Raw genomic sequence first — 13,436 nt, 5'->3', positions numbered from 1 at the left:
AGAAAGCTATTAACACTGGCAAAATTATAGTAATAATAATAACATAACATAAGAAGTAATTGATTTAAATTAACATCACGTTTTAAGGAATATCACCAAAAAAAAAAAGGAAGAAAAAAAAAGAAAAAGAAAAAACCCAAAAACAAACCAAAAAAACACACCCAACAACAACAACGGCCTTCGTGAAACAGTGCTGTACTTCTTGGAGTAAAAGGCCCAAGGAAAGTCATGAATCCACGGTCTGAGAATTAGTTATGGTCATAAATGCCTTAAATTAAAATAGCAACCAAAATCTCCTCTGTTTTAAATCTCCTAATATATGTTATCCGAATTAATTTAATTTAGGGACCCAGTCTATGCAGATTCATGGGCAGTGTTGGAGTGCAGCACTTCTCGTGAAACAATTCCCCACATTAATATTTATGTAGCATATGCAATCTATTTCTGTTATTTTTATGGTTGTTATTCTATGTCTGCAAAGGTCATTTAAATTATACTGCGGCCGAAAATTTGTTTCATAAATTTTGATATAAATACTAATTACACACTATAGTAATGCCAGCAGGGATCCTTTCATTTATCACATTTATATCACCTTCGCTGCTTTAGTGATGACATAATGGAAAGCAGTGAAAAACTGGGACAGTTTTATTCTAATATCCTAAAGCTAGTTGGAGTTGCAGCAGGTTGACTTAGTGAATAAGAATTCCTACCACAATTCGTGGGATTTAAGAATCTTTAATAAGGTACGAAATGTTACCAAACAGTTCTGTAAACTAAATTTTACATACCAATTCTTCTAGCCATAAATATTGAATATCTTGTAACATGTATAACCGGACCTTTACATGCGGATAAATATGGAAATTAGGATTTATATACATTATGTTCTTGTATTTGCCAAAAGCAACGGACAGATATAGTTTATATCTTTTTTTTTTTTTAATATCACTTTACATAAACAAATGTAACAGTTTGACACGCAGATCCAGGCTTTCACTATACGAATTTCTTGACAGGACGTGTAACAACATTTTACTGCACTACTTAGACTGGACTTTGGGACAAAATGTTGCACTTTATACAAAAAAGCACATTAATACCAATAATATTCTGTTAGATCGACGTTTAGACTGTAATAATACAAAGTAATTCACATTTTGGTACACATTTACTAGAACATTCTTGCCATTCAGTACAAATAGTTGAATTTCTACCTCTTCCCTCTGCCCCCCCCCACCTCCGCCCCCCCCCGCCGTCGCTCCCGCCCGCCCGCCCCTCCCCCCACATATATGCAAAGACCACAAATCCACATATCCCCTTATTCAACTTGCGATATAACTATTTACAAAATCAAACAGTACATTTTTTTGTTGTTTTGTTTTTGAAGCTAATAATTCTGTATTTACAAGAGGGGATGGGGGGGAAGGCCGCTGCCCGAGCAGACATGCAGTTGGAGATCTCTAATCAGTGGTTTCCAGTAAAGCCCTATACAGTTGGCATTTGCCCTGGTAACCTTGTCTTCTTATGCATTCTACTAACCCCTTCGCCTACCAAGCCTTGGAACAGAGCAGAGCAGAACAGTCAAAAAAAAAAAAAAAAGGAAAAAGAAAAAAAAAAGAAAGAAAAAGAAAAAAGATAAATAAAAGAGAGGAAAAAAAGAAAGAAAGGAAAAAAATTAAAATGAAGTCTTCATTTTACTCAGTCCTGGGTCTACTGGCAGCATATTTTTTTTGTTTGCTCATGTAAATTCTGACTTCAATGTGTTCATTATTTTTGGAGTCTTTAAATAGGGTATTTGTTTGCTCGCTTGGGGTATTTTTGTTTTGTTTCGTTTTGTGTGTTTTTTGTTGTTTTGTTTTAGCGTTTTAGACGTACCATTCGTTAAAATTTGATGTAAGCGTGCTGTGGCTGGACGTGTGGTGGACTGCGGAGGAGGAAGGGGATAAGGAGCTGGCGGTCTGGTTTTCTGTGGATGGAGACACGATGGTTGGAGGGGTGGAGGACTCGTAGCCTGAGCTGGCGGCGGGAGAAGGCTGGGACCCCTGCGAGGATGATTCATGGACCTGCAAGAGAAAACCCGGGCAGAAATAGAGCGCGGCGGAGGACGGAGGCCCTGGCGGCGGGCGCCTGCGGCTGGGGACGCGCCAGACAACGGGACCCAGCGCCGAGCCGCGGGCTCGGGCATCCCCGCGGGGCTCCCCGCCGGCCCCGGCCGCTCCCCCTGCCCCGGCCCGGCCCGGCGGGGAAGGCCGGGCAGCGCCCACCGGCTGCCTCTTCGCACTGTCCCCCCTCCCCTCCCCGGGTAAAACGCACCGACAAAAGGCCCTGCCCGAGGGGCCGTGGCCGAGCGCGGGCGGGCGGGGGGCGGCGCGGCCCGCCGGGCCCGGGGCGGACGCCGGGGCCGGGGCCGGGCCGCAGCAGCGCGGAGCCGCGCAGCCGGCCGGCCCCGGGCCGCGCTCCGCCCGCAGGCACCACCGCGCCGCCGCCCCCCGGCCCGGGCGCTGCCGCCCACCGTCCCCGCAGCCCTTTCCCCCGGCCAGGCCCGAGGCGACGTCCGAGCCCCGCACAGCGGGCGCTCTCCATTTACCTTCATGTGCTTTCTGAGGGAGCTGGGGTGCGTGTAGGACTTGTCACACATTTTGCAGAGATAGGGCTTGTCGGAAGTGTGCACATGCATGTGCTTTTTGCGGTCGCTGCTGTTTGCAAAGCGCCTGTCACAGCCCTCGAACTCACACTTAAATGGTTTTTCACCTATTGCAGAGGGAAGGGGGGGGAAACGGATCTGATTAAGCAGGGCCGGCCGGATCGCTCATTGTCCCCATCGCACCGCCGGACGGGAGCCCAGGGCTCCATTTCAAACACTTGCAACTTTCTAACTTCAACGAGGCTCAAATCCCAAAGCCTTGCTCCTCTTCTCTGTTCTTTCCACACCTCCGACCCCAACTCAGTGCCCATTTCGGACGAGGGGGGAGCTAAATAACTTTTTTTTTTCTTTTCCCCCTTTGGAAGGGCTAGTTTCACTTGCAACCCCAGCCCTGGGCACCTCTCCCTCCTCGCAACGCTCCGAGCGAGAGAGCAGGCGTGGTGGTATTTACACACGATCCTCAGTGTCTAGTTTCCGTTTTTATAGCTCATTCTCGTGCTATTTTACGCTCCCACCCACCCTGCCCCCTCCCCCGTATTTTCTTGCAATATTGAAAATTATCCGGCCGGGGAATACAATGCCAGGGCAGCCCCACAAACCCTCTTGCAAAAGCGCTCGGGAAAGCGGAGCTGTCTTTCGGCGCCCGGGGGTAGGAGCAGGGGGGAGAGCTCTCCCAGCCAGGGGCGGCTGCCTTCCCACCTCCCGCGATGGGGAAAAGTTCTCAGGGATCCCGGCGCCTGCCCTCGGCACAACAATAACACACTAACGCGCCGGGCTCGGTTTATTTAAAATCGCTCCTCAGAATTAAATATTTACCAAGCCCTGAATTGCACAGGGGAGACGGATGAGCTGCCAGCAATATTTAGCACAATTTCTCATCGTGCCACAGTCAAAACTGCCGTACAACAATTAATTAAAACCTATAAATTTAAACAGGACAGGTTGCTGCGATTCTCTCCCCCCACCACCACCCCCGGCCCCCCGCCCTAACAAGCCCGGCAGCAAACCCTGCCTTTCTCCCCCTCTGCCTCGGCAGGGATAATTTTCTTTTTGTTGCTGCTGCTGGCGTGGCTGTGACCGAGCTCGTTTTGCCGCGGAGCTCCGAGACGGCCTCTCCCGGAAAAATCAGTGGCCCTGGACCATACACACACACACCCCCGCGCCGCCCGCCCCCCCCCCCCCCTCCGGCCAGCCCGACCCTCAGCCAAGCAGCGCCCCGGCCCCCCCGGCCCGTCCCTGCGCCCCGCTCCGGCCCCGGCGCTCGGCGCTTCCACTCGCAGAGAGAAAAGCTACAGAGAAGGTTACCGTACCTGTATGAGTTCTTTTGTGTATTTTGAGATTCTCTGATCTGGCAAACACTTTGCCACAGCCTGGGAAAGGGCAGGGGAAAGGTTTTTCACCTGTGTGGACTCTGATGTGATTTACAAGTTTATATTTGGCCTTGAAAGGTTTCCCTTCTCTTGGACACTCTTCCCAGAAACATATGTGATTGGACTGCTCGGGTCCTCCAACGTGCTCCACCGTGACATGAGTCACCAGCTCGTGCATCGTGCTGAAAGTTTTGTTGCAGGACTTTTTGGGGTTTGACAATTGCTCCGGCTCAATCCACTTACAGATGAGTTCCTGTTTAATGGGCTGCCGCATGTAACGAAAGAAGGCCCCTGCCCCGTGGTGTGCTGCCATGTTCATGTTCATGTGGCCGTAGCCGTGTAGCTGGGTCGAGGCGTAGTGCTCGGAGCGGGGGCTGGTGACCTGGCCGTACTGGTCGGGTCTGCCGTACATGTCTCCGGAGAAGCCCAGGCGCATCTGCCCGTTCACCACGTTTGGCGAAGCGTGGCTGGTGGCTTGTTCGTGTAGCCCCGGGAAAAGTATATGTCCCGCGGCATCGGTGTGTCCGTGGGGTCCGGCGAAGCTGCCGGCGGCGGAGGCGAAGAGGCTGTGCTGGGCGCTGGCGGCCGCCGCCTCCCCGAAGCCGCGGTTGCGGAACAGAAAGTCCCGGGTGGAGTTGAAGGCGGCGCTGGAGTAGGAGCTGACATGGGTCGGGTGGTGGTGGTGCCCCAGGGCCGCCGCCGCGTAGCCGGGCGCCTGCGAGGTGAAGGCGGTCTGGCCGGCCGAGGCTAGCTCGTGGGTGCTGGGGTTGATTTTGAAGGCGCCCATGCCGTCGGCGAAGGGGTTGATCCCCAGCCCCACTTCTCTGTCCGTGACATCGGCCGTGGAGTGGTGGCGAGAGGATCCGAAGGTAGTGACTCCTATGGCGGGATACTGCGGTCCAGCATCCAGAAGCATCTTCCCAGCGTCGATGCAGCAACCAAAAAAAAAGCACGCGCGCACACACACAACGCGGAGAGAAGCAGCAGCAGCAGCAGCGGCGGCGGCGAAAACACCCTCTTTGGAAAGTCAGCGACGATCACCACGAAAGCAACCACATCAAAAACACCCCCTTCGGCATCAGCGCAGGGGGAAGAAAAAAAAAAGGGGTAAGACGAAAAAAAAAAAAGAGGCTGGTGCTGAAGGGGGGAAGAGATCTTCGCAGTTGCAAATAATAATAAAAATGTGCCCCAAAAATATTCACTGTCTCTCTGCTTTGACTTTTCAGGGAGGTTTAAGTGGGGAAGGGGGGGGGGGTTGGGTGGGCTCAAAAATAAACTGCCTGCAAATAACAATAACGGAGAGAGATCAACACGGGCAGCAAAAAAAAAAAAAAAAAAAAAAAAAAAAAAAAAACAAAAAAGAAACTTCCTTCAGTGATTTTTTTGGCTATAGGAATGTTGCAAAGTGGCCGAGAGATTGTTTCTCTGTCCTCTTCGAGCTTCCCCACACTCTCCCCGATTTTTTTTGGGGGGGGGGCTTTTTTTTTTTTCGCTTTGCAAAAAAAGGCGCAAATCATGCACAATATTGTCTTTTGCGGTTTATCTTCCTGGGGAGAAACTTTCACCTCCTCAGCCGGGCGGTGAACGCGAGACTGATAGCGGCAATCATTCCTGCAGATAAATGAATTGAAAAGACGACACCGTCCCCCCCCTTGATGAATGGGAGCCGGGGGCGGAGCGACGTGCGGGCGGACGTGGGCGCTCATTGGCCAGCGGCGGCTCCCCCTTCCCCGCGTAACTCCCCCCGGCCCCGCCAACGAAGGGCGCGCACGGCCGCCTCCCGCCGCTGATTGGCCCCTCCGCCTCATCAATCGCAGGTATTGTGAGCGCCCTGACATCCCTTCTGACAAACAGGGCTGCAGGAGTAGCAACTTTTTTTTTTTTTTTTTTTTAATATATAAAGCCTTTTTTTTTTTTTTTTTTTTCCACGAAAATATTTCCAGCGCATCTTTTTGTGTGTATATGTGCTAAGGAAAAGAAAAAAATCTTTGCCTATTATTAGGGTTATTTTCTCCCCTGCTTTCCCTCTCTCTGTCCCTCTCTCTCCAGCACTCTGGTAATGATGGCAATGATGATTTCTTGGTGATCCAGAATTTTTAAGATCGCTGAACAACTTTTTAGACTTTGAAAAGAGGAGCCCTGTAGGGACTCGCTTCTTTTGAAGTTGTTTTCCGCTTGTTTAAAACTGAAGCTCTCCAAGAGTAGGTGCTCGGTGCATTTGATTTTATTTTTAAACACCAGACGTGGTTTCTCTGGGTAGCTGACTCTATCCCTTCATCAGGTTTCTGAAATAAATCTTGTTTTCTGCACCCATCAAAACGCAGGTGGGTGAGAACTCTTAACTTTCTACTTTTGTTGTTGTTGTTTCGCCTCTTTTTTTGTTATTTTCTTTCTCCTTTCTCTCTCCCTCTTCCTTTTTCTCGCTCTCTCTTTATAGGAGTCTCTTTCATTCAGGTAAAACTGTAAATTTCCCAAACCTACATTGTTTCTCCTCCTGCTGCATGAAACTCCCGGACACTTCTTCTCACTCACTCTCTTGCTCGCCTTTTTTTTTTTTTTTTTTTTTTTGGTAAAAATTCATTTAAAATCCTCGATAGGAGCAATGTAAATTTTCTGACATTCAAACCTTTTCTAGTTCACAAATCAGTCACCCTTGTCACAGTTATTGAAATTCCTCAACTTGCCACACCAGGACGGTGGAAAAAGCAGGCGGTGTCTTTGTTGCTGACCAGGCTTTTGATCGCCAGAGAAAATTTACTTACCTTCAGATGAGTGAGCAGAAAAAGAAATAACACTCCCTTTGATTTAGTTAGAAAAATGCAGACATTTGGATTCAGTGCAAACATACAACACTTGGTTGTTTTCTAGATGCAACCCTCGATTAACCTGTCTTTCCCCAGCTCAAAGTCTATTGAAAAACTGCGGATAGTTGTTTTTTGTTCTCACTACAAAGAGCCATTGACTATATATTAAAATGATTGTTGAAAGGTATAAGTATGGTATTTAAAAGCAGAAAACCTTTGTGACTTAATCAATTAAGCTAAGCAACATTTGTACAACATTTTAAACGATGCTTCGGCACCTAAAAAAAAATCTAGTGAAACTTTAAAATATAGACCTCTTTGTGTGCATATGTATATATACACTTACGTATGTGCGTGTGTGTGTGTACATATATAAAACTGGAAATTATTTATTTACTCAGTCGCCTGCATATTCATTAGCTCTAATTATTTTCTAGTAACGAAAACACCAAAAGCTCCCTAAGAGTCGGACTTCTTCCACTTCGCCTTTGTTCAGCCCTTCACTTGCCTCCTTCGCAGCTCAGTCCGAGCCCCTCCAATTCCTAGTGCCAAACAAAGAAACTTTAAACTCATCCTCTCTAATTAAAAGCGCTAGTAAGCAATCCGCAGCGCAGGTACTGGGGAGTCAGGCGAGCAGCGCTGCTGCGCGAACCCTCCTCGGAGGAGAACTACCTCATTTCGAGAGGTGTAAAAATGGCCATTGCGCCTAGAAAACAAACAAACAAACAAACAACAACAAATAAACTTTGATACGCCTTAAAGGAATGTTTCGCTGCAGTTTATCTGCAGATGCAGTTTGCCTGTGCTCGGTGTGTGGAGATCGCTTTCAAAGCAGATGTATTATGTAATTTCCCTTGGATCTTGGGAGGCTTTACAGTTTGGGTGGTGGTTTTTTTTCAGAATAATGCTGGGCTGAATCTACACGTTTGCATTTGTTCTGCCAAATCCATTCCAAGGCATTGCAATAGCTTTACAGCAACAGGTACACCCGCCCTAGGAGCGCGCCTGTGTGTGGACGTGGTCTTTAGGCGGGTGTTACGTTACTTTCTCTATTTGGTGCTAAAATTAAGCGAAGGACATAGTTGTCAGCATTATTGTGAAGTCTTCAGGGCGATGGCATGAGGACATCCAGAAAGTTAGGTAATCCAGTGCTAGCCTGCCTCCCAGTGCAGGGAGAACCCAGTGATCATTCCAGGTCGGTGCAAAATATACGAGAAGGCAGACGAGCGGGTATTTTTAGGAAGCGTATCTAAATATACAGTGTAAGAGTGAATGTAAAAAAAAAAAAAATGTTGTGGGTTGTAGAAGTTATCAAGTGGGATTTGCGGTGCGCTCTCTGCAGGAAACGAAAGCTGCTCCAGTTCAAAGCCACATGCACCAACGTGACATATAAGCCATTAAAATATCATCCTGACGGCTCATTTCTGCTTCATCATACATTCCCTAACTGCTTCCAGAAAGCAAGAAAAGAAGAAATGAAGGATGACCGCCTCGATGGAAGCGCCAAAGAGGTGGTGGGTTCTTAGGGGGGGTATTGTTTTCTTCTTTCATTCTTTCTTTCTTTTCCCTGGCCCCCCGCCCCCCCCCCCCCCCCCCCCTTTTTTTTTTTTTTTTTTTTTTTTTTTTTTTTTTTTTTTTTTTTGCCAGTTCAGAAATGAGGGGAAACCTTCAACAGGTCGCAGGGGTAAGTGCCTGAGAGCAGGGGGTACTGGCAGCCCGGGCAGCTGGCTAACCCCCACCACCTGCCCCAAGGGCTGGACAAGAGCTCCCTGCCCTCGGGGGCCCCGGTGGGAAGAGGCTTGGCCACCCCGGGGGAGCAGAGCTGGAGCCCCGCGGTGAGGGGGGGCAGTGCCTTAGCTGCACCTCACCCACGTGGGGCCGGCGGGCGGGGGCGGGTGGAGGGAGAAGCGCCCGGGCGCCGTCGAGGGGGGCTCCGGCACCCTCCGCCGGACGAGGCGCCCCCCCCCCTTGAGTCCGGACAGGAGGACGGGGGAGGGTGGCCTAGAGGTCCGCGCAATGCGGGGCGGCAGGGGTCCGCGAAACGGGGCGGAGGCTCTCCCAGCCCCGACAGCGGCCGGGCTCGGTGGGGACGGGCAGGCGGCGGGTCCGGCAGGGTCCTGCTGCCGCCCGGGCAGGGCCGGGGGCCCGGGGCGGTGGGCAGAGGGCGAGGAGCGCTGACAATGGCGAGCCCCGTGGGGAGGCGTCCCGGGGGACGCGCTCCCCGCCCACCACCGCGCCCGGTGCCACGGGGGCGCGCCGGGGGAGCCGGCGCTCCGGCATCGCATGCCCTTCTTTATAGGCGGGTGCAGGAGGGACGGAGCCCGAGAGCCCGGCCGGCCCCCTCCATCCCCACCCACCCCCGCAGGCAGGGCCGGGGGGGGCTGCCAAAGGAGCCGGGTGTCGCCGCCAACTTCGCGCAGAGCCCGCGGAGGGGCTGGGGAAGGGGAGATGTTCCCAAATCCCTGCCGAGGGGGATGCCCTCGAGGGTGACCTCTGACCCGAGCCCCTCTCAGTGTGCCAGCGCCGGACCGGACGGGGACCGGCGTGGGCTCCTCTCCGAGCCCCCCCCGCCCCTCACCCTGCCGCTCCTTTGTCACGCACGGCCCCTCAGCCCCGGGGAGCCCGTTTGCCGGGCTGGACTCGTGGATCGCTCCGCTTGGAGCCGAGGAACTTTATTTCTGCCCCGAGACCTCCCCGGCGAGCGCTCCCGCCACCCTGCGCGGCCGCGGACGGCACAGGGTGCGTGACAAGCCGGTGCCGCAGGCTCAGCCCGACTCCCGCACCCCGGGGCCGCGCCGACAAATGCGTCCGGGGCCGCCGGGTCCCGCGGGGGCGCAGATTGTTCCCCGTCCTGCCAGCGCACCTTTGGCCGGGTGGGTAAGGCTGGGGAGGGGATCGGGTCCCGCCTGCGCGGGCTGCAGCCCCTCGCACTCCCAGCCCCAGCGTGGGACCCGGGGGGGGATCCCGGAGCTCGGGGTCCCACCAGCCTGGGCGGTGGGACATCCTCACCCTGCGGCTCCGCCAGTGGCACTGCGTAGCTGAGAAAGGCGTGCGTGGTCCAGTCACGGTTTTAGCCAATATTTACTCTGAAATCCACAACTGTTTTGCCTTTTTTTTTTTTTTTTCTTTGTCATCTGGTAACCATTTGAAATATTAAATGCAGCGATTTTTTTTTTTGTTGTTGTCCAGTTTCAACAAGTTTTGGCGAACGCTTGGGAACTGAGCACTCCTCCAGCCTCCCATCCTACCCAATAAAGCACAAGTCCTGCAAACCTCTCGCTAGCGGGGCAGCGTTTGCTGCTCTGACTTGATAAAAGTATGAGGATGAATGGAAGTTGACTAGACAATGTAATTCCTAAGGGGTTCCTCTAGTTCTTTTTATTTCAGCAGTGATTTTCAGCACAGCGATGAAAATATTGAGGACACCAAATTATTTATGACTGAGCGTGACTGTGATACGCTGATGAAGTTTCATAATTAATATAATCAAGTATTTGTGTTAGTATAGATTCTTATTTACCAGCCCTGGAGTCCCTATAATAATAGTAACAAGGGCAATAATAATAACAACAATCTCCTTTGAAGTAACTGATTCCAGATTCCAGTGTGCTTTTCTGTACTGAAAAACAAAACAAACAAACAAACAAAAAATCTGAAACCCTGAGAATTTTAAGGATAACTGCAAAATTAATTCTCGGACACTGCATCAAACCCCAGCTCTGCTCTCAGGGTTATTGCTGCCGCTCAAAGAAAGCTGTGCAAAGTTCTGCCTGCAGTAGTGGCAGTGCTCTGCCTTGCAGAGTGCAAAGAGCAAGCTGAAAATTATAGGCAGGGAGAAGTCCCAGGGTGGTACTATACTAATCCTTGCTGAGACAACAACTTGCGTTGGAGGCTCGCAGAGAGTCCGAAATTTAATTTCGGGAGGGAAGGATCTGTAAACAATATAGTCGAGTTGGTAAAAACCTGCCTTACAATAGCCTGCCAGAAGGTGAATGTCAGATCAAAGGAGAACTGAAAAGATGTCCTTTCATATTTTTTTCCCCCCTAAATCAGCCATGGAAACTTCATGACTCCATAAAACATGTGCTGCTTTGCTGGGGAGACAGCCTCCAGTTTCCCCTAGGAGAAAGCCTCTCTTCCCCCCACCCTCGCTGCTTAACTCTGGTGTTTTGTTTTGGTTTTTTCTTGTCTTTTTGAATCCACGATGACCGAGCCATACAGCGCCTTACTCATTACATATCACACACAAATGGTTTTGCTCTCAACTTTCCACCTCTCTCCCCAAACAGGAGCAAAGTCAGGAAATGAGGCACAAGACTCCCCTTGTAATGAGGAAACGAAAACGACTTTACAGAAACATCCTGGAAAAGTCAAGTAAGTTAAAATATGTCTTTTTTTTTTTTTTTTTTTCAGTTCAAAGGAGACAATATTTTTTTTTCAGCTTAGTATTTAACGTACTTGCATAAACACAAATCAGTGACACAACTCCCCACCAGCAGCTGCCTAATCCTGCTCAATGCCTATTCATTTGGAGGTTCTAGAATTAATATTTGACGACTCTCTCATTGAAACAACAACCCCTGACCCCATGTGATTGCACTGTCACATTATTCTATGACATATTCATCTTGAATTCATTTACGGACGATTTGATTGGAATGAGGTTTGACATGTATTGGATCCTATTAAAGAAGAAGACTTTGATCTTGTTGATGGGGTTTACATGATATGTATCATCTTTACCAGGGATACCAGGCTTCCACAATGCGGTGTCTAAGCAGTTAGTGACTGACAGCTTATCTGACAGGAATACCTTAATCTTGACGTACTGAACGAAATATTCTATTTCAAATAAGCATATGATTTGCTTGTCCTAGGGTAGCTCTAGGTCACAAAAAGTAAGAGGCAAACCTACGCACAAGCCGTGGCTCGCCTGGTAGCTGAGTTCCCGTTATTCGGGAGCCCTGAAATAAAGAAGTCCCCGTGAGTGGGAATGGGGCGAAGGAGTCGAAACAAAGGCAGAGTGCTCCCGAGCCACTCGGTACCTTCTCCTCTGCTCTCCGAGGAGATGCTGGGATTTCTGAAAGGCTTTCCTGATCCACCTCTTCCTAAACAGCAGTGCCTTCTGCCGGGGCCGGCGGGGACGCGGGCTTAGGTCCTGCGCCTGCCCCTGTGCCACTCGCTGCCTTCCTCATCCCTCCCCGCCCGGTGCGACTTTGGGGAATACGGGATCGCCCAGGGTGGCTTCTCGGTCCTCTCTGTTTCTACTCCTCGCTTTTTTCCCGTTCTCACAGTAAATATTAGGATTTCCAAATTAATCCGTCCCCCTCCTCTCGTCCAGGAGTTGAAGCCAAAAGGTTACCCATCTCGTTCAGGGCGTCCCGTCCCGTCCCAGCCCCCGGGCACCGGCCGGGAAGTTTCTAGCTGGCCCGCCTGGAAGGGAAGGGAAGTTTCTGCAGGGACAGGTGTAGGACAGCAGAGGGTGGGAAAAGGTCAGATTTTGCTCTTTCTTCTCGATGCTTCCCGGAGCAGGAGATGTTCCTTGCTCTTGAGCACGACTCTAACGGTGAGCAGGATTTGGCCCCGAGTCAAGGCGGGGGGGCTGCAAAACAACATGTCGTTTTGGGAGGTTTTGCGTCTCACCACAGCAAGCCCTGTCTCCGACAAAAGGTGGAAATATGGGTGAGAACCTTGCTGTGTAGGTAGATTCCCATAAAAAAAAGAATAAAACCAAGGCAAAGTGGGGCTGGATCTGTAAAGCCATCCAGCAGCTGGGGCTGCCCCCACTCCACAAAGGGCTGCGCGGTGCAGTGTTCATCCCGCAGGCCCCGCAGGCCGGCGGGGTACGGGGGTGCGGGCAGGGACCCGAGGGTTGGGGCTGGTCGGCCCCGCACCCCGAGGCGTGGGCAGGCAGGGCTCTGCGTGCCGCACGGCGGGGGAGGGGGAAGCAGGGAGGGGGCTAGGCCCCCCTTAGGGCACAGCCCCGACGTGCGGGGCTCATGTCTGCCGGCCAGTGCTGCCTCGGCCAGCTCGCCCCTTCTCTGAGAGCCGGGTAGGGGCACGGGGCGGACCGGGGGAACGAGGAGGAAACGTGCTTGTGGCTCGTCCTTACAGCATGTCACCTCTGCAGAGCAGGCACGGGTGGGCTTTGTGGCCGGGGGCTGCAGCCAGGCTCGCAGTGACACAGCAGTCCCTGGGGAATTTGTACTCAGGACCGAGCTGCCCGCCTGTTCGCGTTGATCTGGCACTCAAAAGAGCACCATGATCCCTCCAAAGTTCACTTCCCTTAAGATAAGATCTGTCCTATAGATCTTATAATGATGTTGTCCTCTGGACCTGCCCTGATGTCCGAGTTCCAGCTTTAGCTCAGGGTGTTTCTGTCCTGCTGCTCGAGCAGTCCTGCTTTCTCCCTGGAAAGGCTCCGGGTTCATCCAGCTCCTGAGTTCAGAAGGTAGCCTAGAAGGGGATGCCTTTACCGTAGCCAGGTGGGTTGGAAAGGAAATAATAATAATTAAAAAAAAAAAATGGCCCTGCAAAAGCTGATGTTGACACGTTTGAGAGCTTGCCGAGAGGCCAGCTTATCTGGTCGAACACGGCTCAGGCCGCTGCCAAAAA

At 51.3% G+C, this 13,436-nt stretch overlaps 1 protein-coding gene across 1 annotated transcript; it reads right to left on the bottom strand.

Annotated features, from left to right (window-relative positions):
• Positions 1-722: 722 nt before the first annotated feature.
• LOC121097088 (zinc finger protein ZIC 1) lies at positions 723-5,626 on the bottom strand. The gene is made up of 3 exons (XM_040613833.1): positions 3,958-5,626; positions 2,591-2,754; positions 723-2,066 (listed from the first exon to the last, which is right to left on the bottom strand). Exons 1-3 carry the CDS (start codon positions 4,931-4,933, stop codon positions 1,869-1,871), a joined length of 1,338 nt encoding a protein of 445 aa, XP_040469767.1. The 5' UTR covers positions 4,934-5,626; the 3' UTR covers positions 723-1,868.
• Positions 5,627-13,436: the final 7,810 nt, after the last annotated feature.

This window comes from Falco naumanni, chromosome 13, assembly GCF_017639655.2.
Source record: "Falco naumanni isolate bFalNau1 chromosome 13, bFalNau1.pat, whole genome shotgun sequence".
Classification (NCBI taxonomy): Eukaryota; Metazoa; Chordata; class Aves; order Falconiformes; family Falconidae; genus Falco; species Falco naumanni.
The sequence above is the reverse complement of the archived record's forward strand: the minus strand, read 5'-3'. Positions and strand labels throughout refer to the sequence as shown.

Excerpts from the sequence above, each read along its gene's own strand:
- LOC121097088 (XM_040613833.1), bottom strand. The coding sequence starts at position 4,933 with ATGCTTCTGGATGCTGGACCGCAGTATCCCGCCATAGGAGTCACTACC. Across the intron at positions 2,755-3,957 it reads ACACAAAAGAACTCATACAG|GTGAAAAACCATTTAAGTGT; the intron begins GTACGGTAACCT and ends CCTCTGCAATAG. Across the intron at positions 2,067-2,590 it reads CCCTCAGAAAGCACATGAAG|GTCCATGAATCATCCTCGCA; the intron begins GTAAATGGAGAG and ends TTTCTCTTGCAG.